This window comes from Pimephales promelas, chromosome 21, assembly GCF_988280905.1.
Source record: "Pimephales promelas chromosome 21, fPimPro1.hap1.1, whole genome shotgun sequence".
Taxonomy (NCBI): Eukaryota; Metazoa; Chordata; class Actinopteri; order Cypriniformes; family Leuciscidae; genus Pimephales; species Pimephales promelas.
Window position 1 is genome coordinate 15,059,455 of NC_142789.1, and position 26,964 is coordinate 15,086,418.

Sequence of the window (26,964 nt, forward strand, 5' to 3'; positions counted from 1 at the left end):
AAACTTTTTTGTTGTTGTTAATTAATAGACTACCAGTCGTATAACTTATGCAAAGCATTGATTAGAAGTGTTATGACCGGTTGTCCTGACAGAAGGCGCTATTCCGTGTTTACACCATGGTTTACATCCACACCGTAGCTCTTTCTGCTTTTACATTCTTTATCTCAAAATAAGGACTTCTTGACTGGTGAGAATGCACCTTATGCTAGTAGTAGTGTCTATTATTTGTTAATGCATCTGTGTCGTGTTTGTCAGTTTATGAAGACGGCAAACGGAACCGTTGAATGTAAGTTAAGTGACGTTAGCAGTCTAGCCTAATCACCTATAACAAAGCTTTGAGGTGAAGTCTTGAGGTAAAATTAAACGGCGTGCAACCTTTTAAGGATTTAAAGTACGCATCTTTAGAGTAAAATGAAGTAGCGGTGATGCTACTGCAGTTTAAACCTATGACGGCTAACGTTACTGCTTCATGAACGATTCGTTCTTGTGAATCGGATCTTCTAAATGAAATGGTTGAATCATGAGTTGACCTCTTTTTTTGTTTTTACAGTCTGGGATTTGGACTGAATTAAATATGTTCGAGAATGAAAAAAATGAATGAAATATGTTCAACAACTGAACCGAGAACATATTTGCCTGATTTGTAACGAGTCGCGAATCATTGGGTGAGCTAATAGTGATTCAGAAGAGAAGTAAGGAACTTTCATAACCGAGACGATTTCCATGGGACGTCAGAAAAACGCGCGATGACTTTTTACGTAACGACGTAAAACAAACCGTGAATTACTCTTTGCAACAGTTTTTTTTTTTTAATATAAACAAACCAAACTAAAGAATCAAATAAAACACTGAGATAATAATAAACGAAAAAAAGGAAGAACGTGTATAAAAAAAGGGTATATCATTTTTCTGATAAACTAGCATAACGTTAGTTGTTGTGAATTGTAAATTAGTATTTTATGTACATTAAAACAAGTACAACGTATGTTTTTCTGTGATGCTCCTTTACATTTGTGTATAAATATTTAAAAATATATATTAAATATAATCAAACAACATATTTGTTTCTTGTTTCATCTTTTTACATGAGTTGCATTTACTTGCAAGAAAATTTTGTTTTAGGCATTAAGTAAATGTACCATTTTATGTGTGATGTCATACAGGTTTGGTAAACCCCCAGGATGTGCGGGAGAACGGCTTGCACTCTTGCGCCGGATGAGCTCAGCCGTGCCTCTCGGTATCGAGACCGAAAAGGACAACGACACCGGCCCCGATGGAAGGATGGAGACAGCGACAAATACCGGCCCTCATACAACAAGAGTCCTCAGTCCTTCAGTCCTGTGCTGCTGTCCAACAGACACTTCAACAAGGCATGTCAATTTGTCAAATCATATACGTACACGCAACTTTTGTTGCTGAAGAACAACTCTTAAAAAAAAAAAAACATTTTCCATAGGATGCTCCTGTAGATGAGTGTGTGCTGGCAGCGATGCGCTGGGGTCTCGTCCCGGCATGGTTCAAAGAGAATGACCCCAATAAGATGCAGTACAACACCTCTAACTGTCGCAGTGAGAGCCTGCTAGAAAAGAAGTCTTATAAGGTACATTAGACATCCTTATTTATTCTACATTTGCAGGGAAGCCCCACCCACAATTTCAATTTCAAATGTTATTGGTCCAAAATTCAACTCTGCATAATAGAGTGTAACAGGGATGTTCCTAAAGAAAAAAATCGAATAGATTTTATCTATAGGGGACTTGATTTTAATTTTTTAACAGTAATGCACCATTTAATGCAGAACTATTGTGTACTACAATGTTGTCAAAGGGATCGTTCACCCAAAAATGAAAATTAGCCCATGATTTACTCACCCTCAAGCCATCCTAGGTGTATCCTACAGTAGGTGAGCATTGTGGGACTCTATTATTAAACATGAAATATCCTCTAATATGCTGTGGGCAGACAAATGACTTGCTGGAAATTTATTGCACAGGATCCTCTTTTGAAAGGCCAGCGCTGTGTCATTCTAGCTGACGGCTTCTATGAATGGAGGCGACTGGAGAAAGAGAAACAGCCTTTCTTCATATATTTCCCACAAAGCCAAGGAGGACAAGTGCCCAGTTCACAAAGTACACAGGAACCGAAATGTGACCAAAGTTTGGACCAGACCGAGGTTAGCCCAAGTTTGACAGTCATAAGAAGATCATTTGTTCGCTTATGCTAGTCTTACATATCTGCTTATTCCTCCACTTGTCTACAGAGTGATCAAGATGACAGTGACTGGACCGGGTGGAGACTGCTGACAATAGCAGGGCTCTTTGACTCCTGGACTCCTCCTGGTGGCGGAGAGGTGCTGTACACTTACACTGTTATTACTGTAGACGCCTCTCCAAATCTACAAAGCATCCATGACAGGTTGAGCACATATGACTCTTTCACGTGACATCAAAACAATGTGGTACGCTTTATTGTAATGAGTCAAATTAACCGTGATTTAATGTGTTTTGTAACAGGATGCCGGCTTTGCTGGATGGAGAGGATGAAGTAAGACGGTGGTTGGACTTTGGAGAAGTGAAATCACTGGAAGCCATGAAATTACTTCAGCCAAAGTCCTCTCTGACCTTTCACCCCGTCTCGTCACTGGTCAACAATTCCCGCAACAACTCCCAAGAGTGTCTGCAGCCTGTAGACCCCACGATTAAGAAGGTAAATAAAAATAAATAAATAACACCACTTTTCTTACAAGTTTATTCAACCCATAAATACATGAATGTTTCACCAATCATTATTACATATTCGGGTCTTTAGCAACCCGGGCTATATCTAACTAAGTGTCACGATACTATACAACTCCTGATATTAGAGAAACAATTACAGAATAATCAAATAAAGCACATTTTAATACCTTTTTGAGCTTGGAAGGGTTCTGTTTGAGCAAATGTTTTATACCATCATCATTGACCTCGTCAGAGCCTATTCTCCTATTCAAAAGTTTTGGGGTCTGTAGAATTTTTAATCTCTTATGCTCCCTAACTGTTTTTTGTTTTTAATTTTGTGAAATATTACAATTTAAATGAACAGTTTAACAGTAATTTCAAATGTATTTTCAGCAGCCATTACTCCGGTAAATAGTTTTAAAGGGATAGTTCACCCAAAAATTAAAATTAAGTCATTAATTACTCACCCCCATGCTGTACCAACCTCGTAAGACCTTCGTTCATCTTTGGAACACAAATGAAGATATTTTTATTAAATTTAAGAGCTGGATAACTCCTATAGGATCCCAAAGGGGTTGAAACTTGACAGCCCAGAAAGTCATTGAAGAAAATGTTTAAATATTCCATGTGACAGCAGTGGCTCAACTATAAGTTTATCAAGCGACGAGAATACTTTTTGTGCAGAACAAAAAAACAAAAATAACAACTTTATTCGACTATTCCTTTTCTTCCTTGTGGGCCTGAGAGGAGAGTTCAAGAGATTTCCACCACGCATGCGCGAGAACAAGAAGTAGTAGAGGAACCATAGACAGTAAAAGAAACGGACACAGCAACCCCATTGATTTCAACGGAGAAGACTGAAGCCTGATTATTGCACTTCCTGTCTGATGTCTGAGTGACTGTCTGACAGTTGTAAATATTCTAGTAGCTGTGCCAAGACAAATCTGAATCACCTAATTCCTCTAAAACGTTGTTGAAATATTTTGTCCCGTTGCTTTTTTGGACTCTCTATTTATGGGCTTCTATCTTGACTTTATTCCTCCATGTCCCCCCGATTGCCTCATAAACAGTAAAAGATTGCCTGGGAGCTTCTCCTCCTGTCTATACGGTAATATCTCTATTGTGCGACAGAAAGTTCCGTGGTTATGACACAATCTTTAGCCTATTTTTTTACAAAACCGGCTTCTACGGGGACATAACGTAAGATACAAAGTAATAGAGCATTTTATACATTGTCGTGTTTCTTTAGAAATAAATAATGGACAAATTAAGTCTTTGGACGCCTCAGATGTAAAGTTATTCGCTGTCAAAGTGACGCCAAAATGAATGGGAGTCAATGGGTGAAGTTCTGCTACAATGGCGGCTCCCGTGAGGCTTCAACTTCCGGCTGATGGATTACCCCCTTGGAGAAGAACATCCTCTTCTCAGTTCTCACGCATGCGTCATGGAAATCTCTTGAGTTCTTGTCTCAGGCCCACAAGGAAGAAAAGGAATAGTCAAAATCGTTTTTTTTTTTTTTTTTTTTTCCCGCACAAAAAGTATTCTCGTCACTTGATAAACTTATAGTTGAGCCACTGTTGTCACATGGAATATTTAAACATTTTCTTCAATGACTTTCTGGGCCGTCAAGTTTCAATCCCTTTGGGAGCCTATGTAGCAGTGATCCACCTCTCAAATTTAATCAAAAATATCTTCATTTGTGTTCCGAAGACGAACAAAGGGACTTACAGGGTTGGAACAACATGGGGGTGAGTAATTAATGACTTAATTTTCATTTTTTGGGTGAACTATCCCTTTAAGCTTTATAGTCTTTGTCTATACATTGGAGATATTTGAAAAGTGGCAAAATAAATGAAGGGGAACACAATCGTAGTTATATTAATAAAGAAATGTCCAAGCTATATAATGGCATTGGCAGTAAATAGCCGTTCATGTTTTGAAGTCCATAAAGGTGCATCCACTCATGATAAAAGTAATCCACATGTCTCCGGTGTGTGTATGAGTGTCAGATTTCGTTATGAAATTGAAATCTGTTAGATGTGTTTTGATCTTCATTATAAAATTGAAATCTGTTAGATGTAATAAAAATCAACCAATGGGAAAAGTGCGTACAGTTAAAAAAACACCTTATGATATTGCTGTAAATGATAAAGACAATAGTCTGTTTTAAATCACTGCAGTCATGAGTTATCACAATAATTAATCTTAGTATTTGTGGAAAAAAAAGGATGCACTAAACGTAACAATCAGAATCTTTTGACATAGGAATGCAAACTGCTATATAGAAATGCTTATATGTATCATATCTTATTAGATATTCCTGTTGATTTAAATCCTTCCACCCTGTCCAGACTGTTCAACCAACAGCCAGCAGCAAAATGATGATGAGCTGGCTGAAAACTGCCTCGCCAACTAAGAGGAAGAATCCAGATGAAGAGACTACAGCTAAAGGACCTGAAGGAAAACTTGCAGCAGAGAAGCAGACCAAGCCGACCGGGTCTCTCCAACAATGGCTTCTGGGAACGGGTTCCAGCAAGAAACCAAAAACTTAAAAGAATTACAATATGAAGAGTTCAGATGCAAAAGCCTCTAAATGCCATTTGAAATTTTCTTCTTTAATGATGATTTTTATCAAACTTGTATATTTAATGTTCAGTAATTTCACTTAAATAACAATTAATAGGTAATTATCATTCCCATTTAAGTGAAATCACTGAACTTAAATATACAAGCTTGATAAAAATTATCATTCTGGAAGAAAATTTCAAATGGCACTTAGAGGCTTTTGCATCTGAACTCTTCATATATTCCCTTACATACTGTAGAAGTCTCATCTCTTCAGAATGACCAAAGCGGACTAGTTTAAAGATTGCAAAAGCCTCAAATGTCTGTTGTGAAAAGTATTCATTGTGTAGATGTGTTCGTTTTTTCATATGACAGAAATAAACATTTACATTTAATAGCTGATTTGTGGACGTATTCATTTGTTCATTTCGAACAGTTCCAGTTGATATCACTTCACTTCTCCAAAACAAACACTCAGTGCACAACACATTTATTCAACAACTTAATTTTATTTCCATTATTACTTTGAGATACATTTATCTTGAACAATGTATATGCTGTGTATTTTGTTTCATTGATAGTCATGAACAATTCAGTTTTCCCCAAATGTTGTCTAGTTGTGTTTATTTGTATATAATGCAACAAAGATAATAATAATTACAATAATAATGAACAGACAGGAAAAGATCTGAGTGAAACTGAGCACTTAAATTCTCTACCATCCTGAGCTACTGGTAGAGTTCAGGCAAGATATGAAATTAAAAAAAAAAAAAAATGTTCATGGCAGACGCGCGGTGGCTCTTTCATGCCGACATGAGGATTGATGACAAACAAAGAAAAAATACGAAGAGATACTAATTGTCATAATAGTATGAATGTTAGATAATTTAAATGTAATATCTAAATTTCCCATCACTTGGTTGGGAATTCATGTTTTCGTTTTCCATATTGAGGACAGCTATTGGGCGTACACTGGATTAATTGCAGTTCTCAGATGTGACAGTGGGGGCAGTGTTAGACCTCCAGTGCTTCGGGACCTGGCCAACTGAAGAGCGTTTTCAGGTTCACGGCTTTGAGAGGAAAATGTAGCATGCTTTATGCCAGGCCGACATTTTATTTCAAGCAGAATGATGAAGAACATGGTGGGTAGATCTGGTTCCAACATACGGCTTTAAAGCTCTGATAACCTCCCTCCCCCCATCTTTCAGCGTTCACGTCACACATTTTTTTAAATTGCACTGTGGGATGGGATCATATAAAAAGTCTCAAGAGCCATTCAAGTGTTGAGAAGACTTTTTATGTGGGCAAGGTGATGATTCTGCAGAACCGGTGCGAAATGTTGGGATTCGTGTACGGAAATGGGTGTCAGATTGAGCATATGTGGGTGTGGGAGTGTGTTGTGTTGTGAATGCGAACTGTGTAGGATACTGAATGAGAGGAAGTCTGCTCGTCTACAAAGGCCAGTGATTATATTGAGAAAAAGGAGGGAGGAGTGAAAAAGAACACGAGAGAGAGAGAGAGATGGGGGGGAAGGGAGGGCAGAGACAAGGCCAGCGAGGCTGAGCATGAAACATATCGCCCCCTGGAGGTCCTCAGCAGCTACAAGTCTCTGCTGATGGCTTGGCTCTATCATTCCGGTCTAGTTTAATTGGCTCCGGAAACTCGTTGTATAACTCCACTTCGGTTTCCTAAAAAAAACCAAACAGTGGTACAGATAAGCACAAAGTATACTTTGTAAATGGGACTTAAGTGTTCTCATCAAAACAAAGCAGGATAATTATATTTGCGTCCAGAGCAACCGAAGTTCTGTTTATTAGCGCACATTACAGTAGTAATCTGCCCCTTTAGGCCGTGTGTCCAACAAAGCGTTTTTATCCAGCTGAAAACGCCAGACGCTCTGCTGAAGACGCTGTGCTTTGGGCGCTTGAGAACGTTATGGCAGCGCAGCGTTTTTTCCGTTGAGACGTTTCCTTGCAATGATACAGAATATCCGCAGCACAGTTTACTTGTAACTGATTTCGCAGATCATTTGTTTCATACTAAAAATTTATTTTTCATCCATTTTGTTCTGTTAGCTCTGCCAGTTGATGCCGCTGTACTGAAAGAATGTTGTGACAGTTGGTCGGAGTGTTATTAGTCCCGCCCCTCCTCCATTGTGATTGGACGGCTGGGACAGTGATGAGCGCTGCGTTTTATCCAAAGTTGAACATTTTTCAACTCTCGGCGACCAGTAAAAAAAGGCTGGGCGCTTCAGCGTGGAAAAAAAAAAAAAACGTTACGCTCATGGCATTTAAAAAACGCGGCGCTCCCATTTGAAACAAAACAATTGAAAACATACGCCAGACGCGTGGAAAAACGCTTTGGTGGACACACTGCCTGAAAAAGACGTTGCGATCGACTTTACGTCACAGAGTTGTGACCTTTTTTTTAAGTGAATCAGAATGATTGAATAAAAAAATAGAGGGTGTGGCTTGTTTTTTTTCTGCTTGGAATTGATTGGAGCTACAAAAGTAGGTGTTCTGTTCGGCTGGCTTGTACAGAAGAGAGATGTTCTACCCAAGCCATCAAACTGACGTCATCGGAGACAGAAGGCCATTCCAGAGGGGAAGTATAATTTCACGCTTTGAGAAATGTTTTCTTCGCAAATTAACCTGCACTGATGAGCTGTTCACCACAAGCATACTAGTGTGCACTTACAATGAAAATAGGGTTACATTTTGATTTCATGCCAACTTAAAATGGTCAAGCTCTCGAAAGCCAGATTGATTCTGATTGGCTGTCAATGTACATATCGTTCGTGAGCTGGCGTTGTTATCGTTATAGTTGTAGTTAAACTCTAAGCATATCCTAGCGTACATGCGTCTCTTGGTTTCCACACCAAACGCAACACATATTTCTACAATACACGTACCTGTTTGAGTGCATTGCGTGCGATGGTCTGGAAAGCCTGCTCTACGTTGATGGCTTCCTTTGCACTGGTCTCAAAGTACGGGATGTTGTTCTTACTCTGACACCAAGCTTGTGCCCGCTTGGTTGTTACCTGAGGTTGAACGTGAAATAAAGAAGGAAAAATCAAAATGCGGACTTCACAGAGATGCTGAGACTGTGAATAAGGTTGTAGGTCACTGATTATATATTTAAAATGAGAAAGCGAGTAGAGTTGAAAAATCTCATGCACACTATAATTCAAGAGCTTGGGATCAGTAAGGATGCCTTAATTTGATCAAATAAGACAGTAAAGACATTTACAGGTTACAGGTACAGTTCATTACAGTTTATATACACATTGTAGAATATGCAAGATGTTATTTGGTTTATACATTGTTCTTCAAAAAGATCCAATGATTTTGAGATCCATGTTTTCACACTCGGGATAATTGAGGCACTAGAACACAGCTATTACAAAAGCTGAAACAATTCACTTGTGCAATCACAATGGGTCTCATTCATGAAACATTCTTAAATATACGAGTGATTAGCGCGTAAAGAGACCTTCCTGAAAACTCTTCTCCTGATTCACAAATACTTTGTAAACGTCAGATGTGATAGTGAAATGTGTGTGTGTTAATGAATTCCAACCAGTCGTAAATGGGATGTGCGTGCACGTTCATTCTCAATTATACCATAAATCAGGCCCATTATATCTGACTGACATCTATAGGCATATAATAACATGAATGTGAACGAAAAATAAAGATTTATCGGCTGCAGAAATTGAAGTTTTTTTTAATCGAAGTTCATTCAAAACGCCACATTTTATTTTCAAACGGACATAGTGGCGTATCAGGTCCTAAAAGAGCTTGGCAGCATATTACAGATGCAGTTAATGGAGTTTCATCTGTTCATCGAACAGTCCCAGAAGTGAGAAGAAAATGATTCGACATTAAAGGGTACCTATTATGGCATTTAAAATGTTCCTAATATTGTTCTGGGAGTCCCCAACAACAGTTTTACAAGCATGCAATGACAAAAAACACTTTTGTTGTCTGATAATATGCATTTATTTTTACCTGATTTGCTCACCGACTCCCATATGAATCGTTTAGCGAGTCCTTTTTCCAAAACTTTTCCTAGACTTTTCCTTTGCGTGACGCTAATCTGCGGTGATTGGTCAGATGACCTAGTCAGTTGTGATTGGTATTCTAGGACCGCCATCGATCACCAGATCTGCTATTACTGGCTCTCATAAAAGTAAAAAGAAAAACTGCATGTAATTACTATATTTATATTATATTATAATTTTTTTTTTTCAAAATGCTGTTTAAATTTTTATGTATCCGATTAAGGTGAATTAAAATGCAGTCTTATTAATGAGCAAAACGTTCGGATTTTAAGCGCACCATTTACGCGTGGCTGGGAGCAGGTGTAGATTTCTTGCGTGCCAACAAACATTTGGAAAATACGGACATATTATTAAATAAGAAAATTTAGCCAGAACCACTTTACACACAAATTCGTTCTGCTCGTGTTTCATGAATGAGACCCAATGTATTAAGAGCTGGGGGTGTAAACTTCTTTTGTAAAAACTGTGGAAGAATTGGATGATCAGTATAAATCTGATAAATGTCTTATGTAGCTGCTCAAAGGTAGTACTAAATTTTAAATATATATATATATATATATATATATATTATTATTTTTTTTTTAAAGGTTTTGAGTTTTCATCAAATCATAAGTTCAATTATGACTACCCTCGGAATAGTTTTAGCATGTTATTGAATATGGAAATGTTAATGTATTGCTTCTGCAGAGCAGGTATGGACTTGCTACTGCTAATAGATACACAGACACGCTGCTGTGAGCATGTGAGATATGATGCTGCTGCATAAATAGACTTACATAAATCCCATAGCAAGAACCAGGCAGGTGGAGGCCGTAGGGTTTCAGAGTAAAACACTGAACCAGACTAATTGGATGTTGAGAAAGCAATCTCATTGGCAGCAGAAATAAGCAGAGCCTGTGCCCTATCAGCCTGTGCCCTCTCGAGTTTCATGACTGTATATATTTTTTTGAGGTATCATTCACTGGAAGTTCAGAGACTTTAAACCTCTCCAAGACACTTTGCATGTATATGGAGAGGGTGCAGCTGGTTCTAAATTAGCAGCAATGGCCTCTTAGAATGCGACACGGTCTTGATATATACTCCGTACCCATTTCTATATGTACACTAGTCAATGAATTATTTGTACAGATCTATTAATTTATTCTAAAATGCACAAACTCACACGCACGATGATATGAATGCACAATTTATGATGAGCCTGTTTTTAATTTTAAAATGTTCAATAAATATCAGGGTGATCTAATAACTAAGAAAAAAAATGTTAAATAGTAAATCTTAAGTAGTTGTCATGATCTTTTATTACCGGTATGTACATTACAATAGACAACTAGAATATTAAAAACAAAGAATTAATATGAATTTTCTAAAAACTCAATGTCTTAGAGAGAAACCCTCATGAAAGGAATCACTGCACCATAGCACCCACCTGCCTATTCTCCAGATCGATTTTGTTGCCCAGCACCACGAAGGGGAAGTTTTCTGGGTCGCGTGGGCTGGCCTGGATCAGAAACTCGTCCCTCCAGCTGTCCAGTGTCTTGAAGGTGTTGGGGGCAGTGACGTCAAACACCAGCACACAGCAGTCAGCACCGCGGTAGAAAGCCACACCCAGAGACTGGAACCGCTCTTGACCTGCTGTATCCCATATCTGAATGAAAGAGATCATACAGAATATTCAAACAAACGTTCATTTTCTGTCTCGAAAATCTCAAAAGTTGCGAATTTAACCTGTGCAAAACTGGAATGTCACATAAATGATTTGAATATGGTGTAATAAAAGTTGCTGCAATCGGGGAAGCCGCTGATCATGCGAGACAATTCTGGCAGGTCATTATACTTTGACTCAGACTTTGGCATTTCAGAATGACCATGCCAACACTTGAGATGCTGTGCAATGAAACTTGTCCTCTGGTTAGTCCAGAGATCAAATCACATCCTCTGTTGAGCCAAATCACACAAGTTTTTTTGCAAAGAGCGATTTATTTGTTAAATGGGTTTCGATCGTAGTTTATGCGCATGTCTACTTATTGGATAAATATATATTATTCACCTCAATTGAGCACATTTTGGCATATACACGCAGTGTTTTTTTTTATGCAATATCCTAAAATTTTAATCAAAACAGGTATATGGAAACATAGCTAGTAACATTTGTTATTATTTTTAGAAATATTGGTAACACTTTACTTGAAGGGCTGTGTATAAGACTGACATGACACCTTCATAACCATGACATGACATGTCTTAAATGTGAAATAGGGTTTATTCATGTTTGTGACAACTGCCATCAATTGTCTTTCGCTCAATAATGACATTTCTAATGCAAATATGACATTGTTTAAGATATCCTTGTTATGACACCTTGACATTAAATTAATTTAAACTGTCATGTGGTTGGCTTTGACATTGGCTGTCATGAGGCCATTATAACTGTGTCATGAATATTTTTTACAGTGGTACTAATTGAATTTGTCATTAAAATGTTATAATGGCTTCATGACAACCAATGTCAAAACCAACCACCTGACAGTTTAATGTAATGTTAACCAATAAAGCTAGGTGCTTTCTTAAGTTTGATAATTAATCTGCTATGTCATGTTTATGACGGGTTGCGTTGTCTTAGTAATGTCAAGTTGTCATGACAAAGACACTGACAGGTTATAATGTATTATTTTATGTCAAGCTGTCATAACAAATACATCTCAAACAATGTCATATTTGCATTAAAAATGTCATAACTGAGTGAATGACACTTAATGACAGTTGTCATAAACATGCATAAAACTTCCTACATATTCATAACTTCTGTCATGTCATGATTATGAAGGTGTCATGTTAGTCTTATGCACACCCCTTCAAGTAAAGTGTTACCAATATGAATATTTAAATCGGCTTTAAAATGACATGAGGGTGAGTAAACAACAAAAATCACATTTTTTAGCTGAACTATTTTCTTTAAAGCCTGCTCTCAGTTTATAAGAATTAGAAAATGAAGATAATACAAAAATGTAAAACTAGTTGAAGTAATGAGATGACACTCATTGGAATGGGGAAAAGAAAAATGCTTTTCATTTTTGTTTCAAAGCATCATGTGCTTTCAGTAAAAAAAAAGTAACCCGTCATCTCTACCTGCATTGTGACAAGTCGGTCATCAACCATCACTTCTTTTGTCAGGAAATCTGCTCCTATAGTAGCTTTGTACTGATTACTGAACTTCTTATTCACATACTGGTTCATCAGAGATGTCTTCCCAACCCTGTTGGGAAAAAAAAGAACATTTAAACCAAGCACCTGGCAGGGAGAAATAAGAACTAACACTATTTGTGATTGTGCAGAACTATGAGTCATACAAAAACACATTATATAAACATTTACAATCTAGGCTATAACAAAATTTACATTCCCTTTATGAAACTGAAACCATTTTCTTGAGAATTTATATCCCACCCACAAGCTTACCCATCTGAAAAGCTCATACGAGACTACACGGAAATAAAAGATTGAATATTTGGAGGTTTTGCCCGGTGTGTCATAAACATGTGTTTATATTGTAGGTCAAAGAGTGAAATGGTAGAGTGTAACTGAATGTTTTTATAAGAGTGTATTTATAGTATTGTTTGCACTTTTCCATCCACGATTTTAAGCTGAAAATCTAAACGCTCTTGTTGAATGACATTTTTCACTTAATGACAATTGGTCACACTCCTTGCATACGCCTTGCAGTTTGAGTAATCTTACAATGAACTAGTTTAATTTTTAAATAATAATAAAGAAAAAAAAACAAACAAACACTTAAATGGCCACCTAGAAATCTGAGCATAGCAGTGAGATTTTTACTGCTTTTAGATTTATAAAAAAAATAATACTAATTTACAATTTACATAAAAGTGACAACAATACCACATAAGAAATGGTTTTCTGAAGGATCATGCGACACTGAGAAGACTGAGAATTCAGCTTTGGCATCACAGGAATAAATTATATTTGTAATATATGAAAATAAAGAACACCGCATTTAAATAATTAAACATATCACATTATTTGTATAATTATAATAATTACAATTATTATTATATAATAATAATAATAATAATTATTATTATTATTATTATTTACTGGATTTATTTTATTAAATAAATGTAGGCTTGTTGAGGATAAAACAAAAATGTGTTTAAAAAAATCGTACAAAAACCAAACATTTCAATTTTTTGTCATATAAACATCCCAACGGGGGGTGCAATAATTTTTGATTCCCTATTTTGAGTGAAACACAGCTTCTCGAACAAGGTTTGCCATTACAGTAATGTCATGTGATTGACAGGCGCCCTGGCGCCAGTAAACACATCATCAGAGAAGCTGAAAATGTCATTGAAAGAGGGAGGGGGAAGTTATTTTGATGAAAGATTAAAAGAGCACATGAATGTAAAAAAGAAATAATGATGCGCACAGGTAAATCATTTATAATAAATACTGCAATATTCCATTAAAAAGGTCTATTTTGATTTGATTTCATGCCAACTTTAATCTACTACCATTATTTAACAGAATGCTCTATAATTCTATCCTTTAAAACTGAATGAAATTGGCAGCATCTCTGACTTTGTTTCCGTGTTGAATGTGGAAACTCACCCCGAGTCTCCTAGGATGATAACCTTCAGAAGAACTTTCTTCCTTGATGTCATAGTGTCACAGCTGAGGGAGAAGGAAGCACAAAGCATAAAGCAAAGATTTCAACATCACGGCTCATTTGAATAAAAAGGAAGTGAAAGCGAAAACTTTGTACTCAATCAAGCAGGAGCGTTGTAGTATGTAGCAACCTACAACTACAACAGTACATGCTAAAACCACAATCACCCATTTGATTGAACTTACACACTCTAAGGGGCTATAAAAGCCTTTTTTGTTTCAATGACAAAACCCATGATTCTGCTTGCACTCTCAAATTGGTCATGTGCACTCTAACTACCAGTCACGAGAAACGCAATTTCAGAGACGACATACTGTAGACCGTCAAATATTTAACACACAGACTTCCCTTTTTAAGAGGGGGGCTTGAACATGTCGTTCACTACACGCTTTCCATCTTTCAGATAAGGGTCCATCTGCTGAAGTACTGCTGTTTATACAGGCCAGGAAAGAGAACACAGAGCATCGATCACAGCTAAACACTTCAGATGTTGAGCAGTAGGGGTGTAACGGTACACAAAAATCACGGTTCGGTACGTACCACAGTTGGGTACGTTTTCGATACAGCAGAAAGAAAGAAATGCCAGAGAAATTTCCTATTTGTTAAAAGAAAAAAAATATTTTTAAATAAGTTTGAGTTTTCCTACATCTTGAAACTTCCAGGTTTATAAATGGGAGTAATCTTTGAAGGATGAACAAATAATGTTGTGGTTATCATATTAAAAATAATATTTAAATATATATTTATTTATATAATCTTTGAGTTTTGAAGCAGTTCACTATTCCAGCCAAACTGGTTCCAGTTAGTGTTACTATATTAAATCCATGGTGAATGTTGCTGGTCTGTGGACGTAAAGTATTAGTTCATTCACGGCACAATGTTTCTCCTGGTTTCCACGTCAGCGCTGTTTGATCTAATAGAGAGCTACGGTTAATAACGGAGAAATGTGAATGCATCTCACTAGATCTCGCAGCAATGATCTCATGAAGTAGCGCGTGTATGACACGCCAATTCGTATTTCCATTTTTGGCGTGCTATCAAGACGCATAATCGCTTTTCAGCGTTTTTATGAACGGCGTTGATTTGACCCCATTACTAACGTTATACGCTAAACAGTTTTTAGAGATAAAACTCTTTACATTCGATTATCATGAAAACAAATCTCAGAGAACGGTTGACTGGGTACCGATGTTTTGTTAGACCAAAGGTTCATTTTGTGCCAGAGTTCTCCTTTAAGAATAACTTTTAAGGGGACGTTAGATGATGGCAAAGGTAATAAAAAAAATGGTAGGAAAGCACGCACAATTAAATATCAATATTGACTGATATTAAAAATGATTCAATAAAATCGTCAATATCTGCCAATATTATACAAATAGTCTATAATAATAATATTATGTATACTTAATGGTAACATCAGAAATATAAAATTAAAAATGTCAAGTCAAGACTGTCACTGCTAAAAGACTAATATTATACAAGTGTATAATATTGGCATGTATTGACATGCTTTGCAATTATGACAATTTAAATCATGGCATAGTTAAATAAAGTTGGATGTATCTTTTCAGCAATAATTATCTATAAAAAAATGAAGAATATTATCGGCTTCAAAGACAAAGGCTGAGTATATCAAGACCACCTCTTATTCAAGCATTGTGTTTTCTTTTCACCTGAACTTCTGTCACCAATCACCAATGTAACAACAATATGTACTACTATAATGCTACTATGGTATGATCATACTAAACTACTAAAGGAAAAAAAGTTAATTTGATTTTCTTGATCTAAATAAGTCTCCAGACTTGTACAAAAAAACAAACTGGCGACAGAATCCGGATGCCAAGATTTAGATGGAAAAATATCTCAGAAGAATCAGCTTAAGTAAACAATAATATAGCCTATTATGTCCAGACAATGTACACCCGCCTATCCTGCCGCTATACTGGAGGGATAGTTTAAACATAAGCTGTGAAAATAAGCATGAAACACTTTGTAAAACCTCTAACATGGTACGATAGTTTCAAATGGCTTTAAATCAGACCATTTGAAACGTAGAGACCCATTAGTACCCTGTAACTGCACATTTTCATATTACATAACAGGAGCATACTCCAACAACTAGGCTAAAATCAGGCAGATAAAATCAAATGTGGGGAGGATTATGTAATTAGAGCTTCATTTAGTAGTAAAAAAACAGCATCCGACTGTATGGCTGGTCAAAAAGGTCTTAAAGAATAGATGTTGACAACTTTTCAGCTTATCTTGGTGAATCAAGGCAATTGTATATAGAAGTATAATCCATTGAAGAGAATGATTAACCTGACGTCATGGGAAAATGTAACTGTTACGAGGCGGGCGATTCTACATTTGGAGAATGTAAATTGTACAATGATTAGAAAAAAGCATGAAGGTGACAGGTCCACCCTAAACAAACACATCACCCATTGGGGCGTAAGCAGATCACGCAAAAACTTATGAATGAATTCGTAGAAATTAGGGGTGTAACGATACCCTCATGTCACGATTCGATACATATCACAAAACTGAACTCACGAAACGATATTAATGCGAATGCGATACTCCAAGATATATGGTAAAAGGTTAACACATTTTTATTGTTGATTAAAATGCTAAATTTGGTATTACATTGGGGCGTAAATGAACGATTCTTAAGCTGAAAATACAGAATTATTTGATATGCACTGTCACTGACTACTAGGTATATTTAAAATAATGAAGCCACTTTTTACTGGTAACATAAGACATTTACCATTATCAAGACACAAATATTCCCCCATTGCATTATTATAAATGGTATCCAACATTATAATATAGCTTAATGTAGTACTGATACTAAAACGCTGTGAACATTTTTTCCCCCATACAGCAATTGTTTTGGGTGAACTATACACAATACACATTGTCACTATCCACAATATATATTGTTGCATTTTTGTATTGCGATATATTATGACATGATATTAGCCAAAAAAATAATATAGTCATGAATTGCCATTAGATTGTGTTGGAATGGTTCATTCATACTTCATAGTACTTAAATGGTTCTTCAAAAATGTCATGTATAGTATAAAATTCAGCAGACTTTGCAGCTTTAAAAAAAGTGAGGTGTAATTTTTACACTTCAAATCCAAACTAATGGAAAATAAATAAATAACCATTTCCTACATATACCTCAAAGCTTCCAAAATGTTTCTTTCTACACCAAAATTAGCATGAATATCAAAAGCCAACATATTACTTATTATTATGCCCCTAATCATACATGAAAGCTTAGCTTATGTTCACTGACAATATCTTCAGGATCCTATTAAGCAAAGAATCATGAAATGACCCTCAGGAACAAAACAAATGCTTGATGAACTTTTAATTTTGGCTTGTTTTAATTAGTTACTAAAAAATACCAGCCAGCAGAGCCAGCAGAGCTTTGAACATTGAATGTGGTGGTGCTGAACTACAAGAAGTAGAAAACACTAAAAGGTTTATGAGGAAAAACAAACAAAAAAACCTCACCACGCTTCAGTCGAATCCACAAGGGAACTGAAGAGCTCCTCAACACAAGCATCATAACTTAAAATCACAATCCTGGAACATTTAGGGGCTCTTAAAATGCACTGTAGTACATCACATTGTTTCAACATAAGCATGAGGGAGAGAAGCAATCAGCAATAAACTAAAGTAGTATATGAAAGATAGGGAAACCCCTGGAAATATATAGGATATTGTAAAATTGCTGATGTATTTTCTATGATCAACCCATGTTCACATTTCAAAAAGCAATTTCAGATGCAAGCAGATGAGCTTAAGATTGGAGCAAAGTTGAAATGGAGGTAATTTCACATCTGACATATCCTCCCTTAACAACACTTCACAACAACAATCACTGTAACACACATAGCTATATCTATCACTATAACTATAATCACTAAAAGCTTCTTTATTGTTTCCCTCTATTAAAATAATTAAATTTAATATTTTGGCTTTTATAGGTATATTTTGCAGGATTTTTTTTATATACATTTCTTTTATAAAATGATTACAAAAATTTTTCAATATTCATAAAATAAACACCAGCAAAAAAAAAACAAAAAAAAAAACGTTATAACCACTGATCTATATATAGAATCTAGATCTCTATTTTCATTATATAGTGGTTACAACATATTTATTCCTCTGCCAAGCAATGTAGTTCCTAAGAAGTTGCCAAGCAACACATGCAGCAACAAAGAATCACAAATTGCAGTTGCGCAGTAATACCAATGTAATGCGGTCACAGGTGTATGTTTGTTGAGTAATTTACAACGGCTTCGAACGCAACTCAACCAATCAGAATCAAAGACCGGAGCTATCCATTCTTTCCTATATATATATATATATATACTGTATATATATTATATAATATAATATAAATAATTAATAATAAAAAAAATCTAAATATAGTTCAAAATAATATAATTCCTTACAACCCAAAATGTGCTGTCCAATTCATGGGCAAAAAAGTTCCCTTGTCTGAAATCACTTTCAAAGCAAGCAACTTTCTGTTGGTCAACCCATTGTGCAGCATGACATCATGACTTTTGCATAAACATACACACCACTTTCAAGTCAAGTGGTGTGTTATCTATACGCATTTTGAGCTATCCACATGTATGCGTGTATGTACATGCCATTATACGTCCGAGCGAAACAAGGCAAAATGTAGATCTACATCTGGGGAGCGATATTATTTTTCCTAGGATGGTAGAGGAAGACTCATAAATGTTATTAACCCCAGTGACGGGTAGGTTTAGGGACGGGGTTGGGGTAGGTCATATATTTATACAGTAATGTAAAATTAAGTTACATAACTATATAAAGGGGTGGTGATGGCACAGTGGATAAGACACATGCCTTTGGTGTGAGAGAACCGGGTTCGAATCCACTGCGAGACACCAATGTGTCCCTGAGCAAGACACATAACCCCTAGTTGCTCCAGAGGCAATAAGAATCCAAGTGATCGGAAATTCTATTAAGGCAAATGATTTTCCCAAACAGGTAACGCAAATTTCGCATGTTGACCAAGAGAAAGCTGCTTGGTTTGAAGTGTGAGCTGTGCTTCATACGTCACTACACTGTATAAACAATTAAGGTAATCTGAACATGGAGTGAACACACTTTTCATCAGTATACTGAATGTATACCGTGCATTATGTCTTAAAGTGACAGCTGCCTAATATTCCTGCTACTGTTCGTTTTCAATGTTAATCAAACAACACTCGTAACTGTTACGCGACTCACTGCTCTTATATGAAAAACTTTTGTAACTTTAATAATTAATCTATTCTTAAGTTAGGCTATACATTGACTTTGCAGTGTTAATTACATTTGATTCTTTAATTCCTGTACCTAATATACCTAATCTTTACTCTACTACTGTCAGATCTAGGCTACCCGAAAAACATATTTTCTTTAAATACTACATAGTCGTCTTAATAATGTTTACAATTTATATTTTGTTTATATAGATGTTTTTTTTCTTATTTGCATTGGTCTTGCATTCCATTTAAACTGTCTGGCAAGTAAAATATAAAATTTAATAGCCAGTGGCGTATTAAGCTTAAGTGTGTTCATAGTGGATTGTAATGTGACCGCATCTTAAAAGTGCCACCAGACTCATATTTTCTGCCATATTTTTTTTTTTTTTTTTGCCTAATATTATAGGATAGCAAAGATTGTTTCACATTTTAAAATTGAAGTTACACAGCATCAACTGAGAACTACTGCTAATTTGGACTAATTTTGTAGTTCTGAGTGACCACAATGGAAATGAGTCTTTGGGCTTTATTGTGTTATCCCTGACTATTTATTTATTTTTTAATGTATGTCACAGTTTCATACTGTTTCATATTTTTATAATTAAGTGGTCAAATATAATCAATCAAACATATAGTAAGGAATTGTACATACTCCGACGCAGAGAGCGTGATCTGGTTGTATACTGCACATTTTGCCAAGTTAACTTAAAATAAGTGTTTATCATGCTTTAAAATGTTATGTCAAATATCCTAGTTGTACCTTCACATACCAAAGTTAACTAAACTTACACTTTAAAAAGGTAGCATGAAAACTTACTTTTGTAAGTTGAAACAACATTTTTTTTTTTTTTTTACAGTGTGGTTTTAAATACACATTTTTTCCCCCTGAAAATGCATACTGTGCACACTACCACTACAGCAGATATAGTACGAAATATCCGTATAGTAGGCAGCTAGATTTTGGGAGACAGCTCATGACTGCAAACAGTTTTACGACTCCATATTTAATCTGGAACCCATGACACTCGGTAAAGTCGGATCACATGGTGGTGCACTTTCCTTTAGCATGCATAAGAATAGCAGAATGCCATCCAGTTCAACAGCACATCGCAACAAATCAAATGCATACTACTCATACTGACATACGAGTGGATTATAAGTTTACGATACTTCTGAACAATAAAGGCACTCGGGTTATAGTTTAGGCTAATAGTGAATTATTCTTTATTTAAAATGTTTTGTTTCGCAATAGTCCACATCTGTTTCTGTGTGCTGTAAACACACAAGCAGAAAGTGAATCTGTTTAAGCCGCTGCTGATTGAGCAATCAGCTGATTTCAGATGAAAACAAGACAGTGTTGTAAAAAACACATTTCCGATCGATTATTATTGTATTAGTGACAATATAAAAGTATTCTCGTGTATATTAAATCAATGATCTGAGATAGAAATGAGTCGTTTTAACACAAATACCAACAGTAAAACAAAACAATCTAGCGCGACTGTCAGGCCTGTCAGGGTAACTAGAAACACCTGATCATCCTAGGGCCTGGATAAAGATCAACATCCCCGCATGTAAACGGCTGATTTGAACTAGAAATTAAGCGCACACACAAAAAATACATTTACAAAGGGTTATTGAATTATCTCCGTGTTCTTTAACAGCATAACACATGAGCTCGTTTGCTAACGTCAGTTAGTTTACATGTCAATTATACCGTCTCTCTTAACAAATCCACGATCAGTCTCTGGATTTAACATGTACAAGCATACATTTTGATTTCATAACTCACCTGGTTTATAAAACAGGAGTTCTAGCGAATATCAGTCTGTATCTGCGCTGAGGTGTAACGTTAGCCTGTGAGCTAAATCGCTACCTTGTCCTTACACAAGCCTGATGTTTATGAGAAAAACAAACAATAACTCCAGCCTCTGTCGCCAGCGGAAGACTGGATCGCTTAGGCTAGAGTGTGAGTGAACCAATCCTGAATCGGAGATACCGATACGGGTGTTGTAACCGCTATTGCCCCCCCAGTTACCTGACGGGTCTTTTTCTGTTTCGGGATCTGCTTTAACTTCCTCCAAAACAACCCTGTGAAAGCCAGCGATGTCATCACGCAGGTGGCGTCATCGCGCAGCCCTGCAAGACACGCCCTAAAAGCGGGCTGGATCGTGTTTGTTTGTTTGTTTTGTTTTTTAAGACACGTTCTGTATTTTTAATGACTATAAAAATATTAAATAAAAATGTGTTAGCCCATTTTCACCACACAATTAAATTATAAATTCGTAATTAAAATATAATCCATTAAGAATTTAATTTAAAATAATAATTTAATTTAAAATAATAATAATACCTTTTTATGTCATAATTATTACTTATTATTTTGTGTAACCTTTCTATATTACTTATTTATTTATAGAATTTGTTCTTATGTGGAGGAAATGGGTATCAATAATAATTTAAAAGGTAACGCACAAAAATAATCATTGTTAATAATCACCAACAAATACTTTTAATACCAATTATAATGTTATATGTAAAACTATGTTTGCGTTTCCATTCATTGTAATGGATAAGCTCAAATGTTTTTAAATTTTTAAGCATACACTAAATTGAATTGAAAATGAAAATATTGAAGCTATATGAAAACATTCTTATATACAAGGGACACATTTTTAAAAATGCAAATTTTACTTTCACTCATCCCGGTTATAACGCATTGTTGTGTATTTACTACTTGTTTTTTTTTCTTTTCTTCGTAAAATAAATTTAAATTATAATAATAATGTTGCATTCAACGTTATTGATAATACATTGAACAAACTATATTCTACGTCAATAGAACGTAGATAATATATAATGAAATTACTTTTCTGCTGAAAATGAAGAGCGATGTTGCTGTCGTCACGTGACGTCATTTAAATCCCCCGCCTTAAACATGGCAGCGCCCTTGATGAACGTGTAGTGGTTGTTACAGAGTGTAGGAGATGAACCACTTCACAAAGTCATTTGCTAAAAACTGAGGTCCTCGCGTGCAGTATGAACAGACGAGAGTTCACAGCCTGCCTTGTGGTAATGCACATTTCATGTCTATTGCATGTGCTAAAAGCAGAGGCACCATTCCTCGTGACATTAACTCTGATAAATTAATTCAGTGTACATTTTTAATATAGACCATTTTGCGAGATGTAAACAACACTGGTCCAGAAGCACTTCCTGTTTCAGTTTTTTTAACACTATATAAACGTTGGAATAAAATACAACCGACAGAACATATACAACTGAATCAAAAAGTTAAACACACATCTTTAAGATGTTTTCTTTAATTTGAAATAAAGAAACCATTTACAAACTGAAACAGGAAGTGTTTCTGAACAAGTGTTGTGAAATGTATTATTATTATTATTTTTATCATGTTATGACAACAGTGACTAAGATACTGAAAGTAATGAAGATAATGTAAGTCATTATAATTAAGTTGATTGTCTGTTTTTGTGTCTTTTTTGTTGTTGTAAATAAAACAGTAAAAAAAACCTTGCCCAGATGTAGTATTTGTGTTTTCTTAGTTCAAGCAGTTCATTTGTGCCTTATTGACTTTATATTTTAGCTTTTATTTTTCTTAACATTTTTAGGGATTTAATAAAAAGGTCTTTAGGAAAATAAGCCCCTCTTTGTTCTATTTGTTTCTACAGCCTAAACATGAATTAGTTGGACTAAAGCACTTCATAATAATAATAATAATAATACAGTTAACAATTCTTCTTGTAACTGACCGCTTCAACTTGACCTGGACTAAAACGGTATTTGGACTACAAATTCAAACACTTATTTATTTATTTATTTATTCGTTTATTTTTAAAGAGTAATAATGAATAAATAAGTGTTAATGAAAATAAATAAAAGTGTTTGCATTATCTAGCATTGAAATAATGGAAAAAAGGTACATTTGTTTTTGTTACAGATCCATATGCACAGTATTGCTTATTGTTAGTTAGAAATGTCCTAAAAACATAATGGATGAAAAATGTTGTTAACAAAGATGAATAATGAATTCAATGAAAAGTGTTCTGTATATCTGATTTATGTTTTAGTAACTATATTAAGCGCAAACTTGACACTCCTCCTTGAAGCTTTGAGTCATTTGCCTTTTACTGCATATAAGCATATTTGCTTTATAATGTGGTAAAATATGTATATTGTCCTACAGAGACTAATTACATTGCGCCAGAATTTGTTTAAAGTACCTAATTATAATATAATACAACATTATCTCTGTCCCTTAGGCAGGTGGCTGTGCAGGAATGTGTGTAGATCTTACTCTCTTCCCTCTGGACACTATAAAGACAAGGTTGCAGAGCCAGCAGGGCTTCTACAAGGCGGGAGGTTTCCGTGGGATCTATGCAGGTGTACCGTCTGCTGCTATAGGCTCCTTTCCCAATGGTAAGTTTATATATATATATATATATATATATATATATTTAAAAGCTCGCTTTAGAAGAGTTATATATAAGACATATATTATTTTCTAGAAAGCAAACTTAGGCTGGAATGGTGTGTTGATGTAATCGATTACACAATGTCTATATTCATCCCTAATCCCCTGTCATGTTTAACACAAAACAAAACTCTAGAGCAGATATTAATGGCTAGTATGGCAGTGCTGCTTAATATATGTGCAACCCCATTCTAGTGTATAACCGAACTGACACCTTCAGGTTTTCAGGACTCACAACCGCATTCTTGTCTGTTCTGAGCTAACAGAAGGTCTACTGTGGCACAAGTTTCACACAATTTTAATGATGGCTAAGGTAGGGGTGTGTCACAACACACAGTGCATCGCGTCTTGCTGTGTATGGGGCTGCATAGAGTGATTATGATGATCCCTGTCCACCGTCGAAAGCAAAGCACCTACATTGGGCACACAAGCAATGGAACTGGACCGTGGAGAGGTGGAAGAAGGTCGCCTGGTCCGATGAGTCCCGTTTTTTTTTTACATCATGTGGACTGGCATGTTCGTATGTGTCATTTACTTGGGGAAGTGATGGCACCAGGATGCACTGTGGGACGGTGACGACAAGCCTTTAGAGGGAGTGTGATGTTTTGGGCAATGTGCTGCTGCAAAACCCTGGCTCCGGACGTACTTTTGACACATGCAACCTACCTAAACATTGTTGCAGACCAGGTACACCCCTTGAGGAAAATGGTGTTTCATCTCAATGGCATCTTTCAGCATTATAGCGCATGCTGCCAAACCGCACAAATTGTTTTGGAATGGTTTGAGGAACATTATGAAGAGTTCAAGGTGTTGCCCTGGCTTTCAAATTCCCCAAATCTTAATCCAATTGAGAATCTGTGGGATGTGCTGGACCAGCAAGTCGATCTATGGCGGCTCCGACCTCGCAACCTACAGGACTTTAGTCCTGAATCTGCTACTAACGTCTTGCTGTCAGATACCACGGGACACCTTTTTGTTGAGTCCATGCCTCATATTACATATTACTCGTCGCACAACATCCTAAAACATCCCTTGCAGAATTAAACTCCTCAACGAATATTCTACCATATAGAGCATTTGTAGGCAGACATTACAGTTATGTAATTTGCAACTTCTTGCATATTGTAGTCAGGAAAAAAAATGGGAACAAGTGGAGGAAAATGGGCCACATCCATGGAATAAGAGTAAAAAATTCTTGTTATGCCTGGATGTCAGAAACGCAATTCCAAACAGATTGTCCATATTTATTATACTGTCGTTGAAGACACTGTGAAGCTACACAAATATATTCACTTTTTGAAGCATGCGAATGTGTGATTCTCCTCATGTGATTCTCCATGGCTTGTAAATTAATTCCCCTGAATAGTCTTCCCACGGCCTTTGTCACCGCTGAATTGTTGATGGAACACGTCAGGAACCAGAGCTTCACGTCAGCCACATCCAGCCAGAGCCTCTTCACGTCAGCCACGTCCAGCAAGAGCCTCTTCACGTCAGCCACGTCCAGCCAGAGCCTCTTCACGTCAGCCACGTCCAGCAAGAGCCTCTTCACGTCAGCCACGTCCAGCCAGAGCCTCTTCACGTCAGCCACATCCAGCCACAGCCTCTTCACGTCAGCCACGTCCAACCAGAGCCTCTTCACGTCAGCCATGTCCAACCAGAGCCTCTTCACGTCAGCCACGTCCAACCAGAGCCTCTTCACGTCAGCCAGGTCCAGCCAGAGTCTCTTCACGTCAGCCACGTCCAACCAGAGCCTCTTCACGTCAGCCACGTCCAGCCAGAGCCTCTTCACGTCAGCCACGTCCAGCCAGAGCCTCTTCACGTCAGCCACGTCCAGCAAGAGCCTCTTCACGTCAGCCACGTCCAGCCAGAGCCTCTTCACGTCAGCCACATCCAGCCACAGCCTCTTCACGTCAGCCACGTCCAACCAGAGCCTCTTCACGTCAGCCATGTCCAACCAGAGCCTCTTCACGTCAGCCACGTCCAACCAGAGCCTCTTCACGTCAGCCAGGTCCAGCCAGAGTCTCTTCACGTCAGCCACGTCCAACCAGAGCCTCTTCACGTCAGCCACGTCCAGCCAGAGCCTCTTCACGTCAGCCACGTCCAGCCAGAGCCTCTTCACGTCAGCCAGGTCCAGCCAGAGTCTCTTCACGTCAGCCACGTCCAACCAGAGTCTCTTCACGTCAGCCACGTCCACCCAGAGCCTCTTCACGTCAGCCACGTCCAGCCAGAGCCTCTTCACGTCAGCCACGTCCAACCAGAGCGCCTCTTCACGTCAGCCAGGTCCAGCTAGAGCCTCTTCACGTCAGCCAGGTCCAGCCAGAGCCTCTTCACGTCAGCCACGTCCAGCCAGAGCCTCTTCACGTCAGCCACGTCCAGCCACAGCTTCTTCACGTCAGCCACGTCCAGCCAGAGCCTCTTCACGTCAACCACGCCCAGCAAGAGCCTCTTCACGTCAGCCAGGTCCAGCCAGAGCCTCTTCACGTCAGCCACGTCCAGCCAGAGCCTCTTCACGTCAGCCACGTCCAGCCAGAGCCTCTTCACGTCAACCACGTCCAGCCAGAGCCTCTTCACGTCAGCCACGTCCAACCAGAGCGCCTCTTCACGTCAGCCAGGTCCAGCTAGAGCCTCTTCACGTCAGCCAGGTCCAGCCAGAGCCTCTTCACGTCAGCCACGTCCAGCCACAGCTTCTTCACGTCAGCCACGTCCAGCCAGAGCCTCTTCTTGTCAGCCACGTCCAGCCAGAGCCTCTTCACGTCAGCCACGTCCAGCCAAAGCCTCTTCACGTCAGCCAGGTCCAGCCAGAGCCTCTTCACGTCAGCCACGTCCAGCCAGAGCCTCTTCACGTCAGCCAGGTCCAGCCAGAGCCTCTTCACGTCAGCCACGTCCAGCCAGAGCCTCTTCACATCAGCCACGTCCAGCCAGAGCCTCTTCACGTCAGCCACGTCCAGCCAGAGCCTCTTCACGTCAGCCACGTCCAGCCAGAGCCTCTTCACGTCAGCCACGTCCAGCCAGAGCCTCTTCACGTCAGCCACGTCCAACCAGAGCCTCTTCACGTCAGCCACGCCCAGCAAGAGCCTCTTCACGTCAGCCACGTCCAGCCAGAGCCTCTTCACGTCAGCCACGTC

General features: G+C 37.6%; 3 protein-coding genes across 8 annotated transcripts in view; 2 read left to right on the forward strand and 1 right to left on the reverse strand.

Annotated features, from left to right (window-relative positions):
* The first annotated feature begins 69 nt into the window (after positions 1-69).
* On the forward strand, positions 70-6,767 carry hmces (5-hydroxymethylcytosine binding, ES cell specific). Of its 3 annotated transcripts, none has more exons than XM_039673880.2 (8): positions 70-187; positions 1,164-1,370; positions 1,457-1,600; positions 1,994-2,173; positions 2,261-2,415; positions 2,514-2,706; positions 5,069-5,279; positions 5,520-6,767. In XM_039673880.2, exons 2-7 carry the CDS (start codon positions 1,182-1,184, stop codon positions 5,267-5,269), a joined length of 1,062 nt encoding a protein of 353 aa, XP_039529814.2. In that variant the 5' UTR covers positions 70-187; positions 1,164-1,181; the 3' UTR covers positions 5,270-5,279; positions 5,520-6,767. The 3 variants fall into 3 exon arrangements, with proteins under 3 accessions (XP_039529814.2, XP_088981518.1, XP_088981519.1); XM_089125392.1 differs by lacking the exon at positions 70-187 and adding an exon at positions 263-286; XM_089125393.1 differs by lacking the exon at positions 70-187 and adding an exon at positions 566-665.
* Positions 5,772-21,466, reverse strand: rab7a (RAB7a, member RAS oncogene family). Of its 3 annotated transcripts, none has more exons than XM_089125396.1 (6): positions 21,383-21,466; positions 13,972-14,034; positions 12,472-12,598; positions 10,772-10,990; positions 8,194-8,322; positions 5,772-6,970 (listed from the first exon to the last, which is right to left on the reverse strand). In XM_089125396.1, the coding sequence occupies exons 2-6, from the start codon at positions 14,022-14,024 to the stop codon at positions 6,875-6,877; spliced, it is 624 nt and encodes a 207-aa protein (XP_088981522.1). In that variant the 5' UTR covers positions 14,025-14,034; positions 21,383-21,466; the 3' UTR covers positions 5,772-6,874. The 3 variants fall into 3 exon arrangements, with proteins under 3 accessions (XP_088981522.1, XP_088981521.1, XP_088981520.1); XM_089125395.1 differs by having other exon boundaries at positions 21,137-21,448; XM_089125394.1 differs by lacking the exon at positions 21,383-21,466 and adding an exon at positions 17,564-17,706.
* Positions 21,467-22,277: 811 nt separating this feature from the next.
* slc25a26 (solute carrier family 25 member 26) overlaps positions 22,278-26,964 on the forward strand; it is a 57,816-nt gene continuing 53,129 nt past the window's right edge. For both annotated transcript variants that reach the window (XM_039673881.2, XM_089125186.1), the window contains exons 1-2: positions 22,278-22,416; positions 23,628-23,784. In XM_039673881.2, coding sequence (XP_039529815.2) covers positions 22,384-22,416; positions 23,628-23,784 — 190 coding nt within the window. In that variant the 5' untranslated portion in view covers positions 22,278-22,383. The remainder of the gene's footprint in view (positions 22,417-23,627; positions 23,785-26,964) is intronic.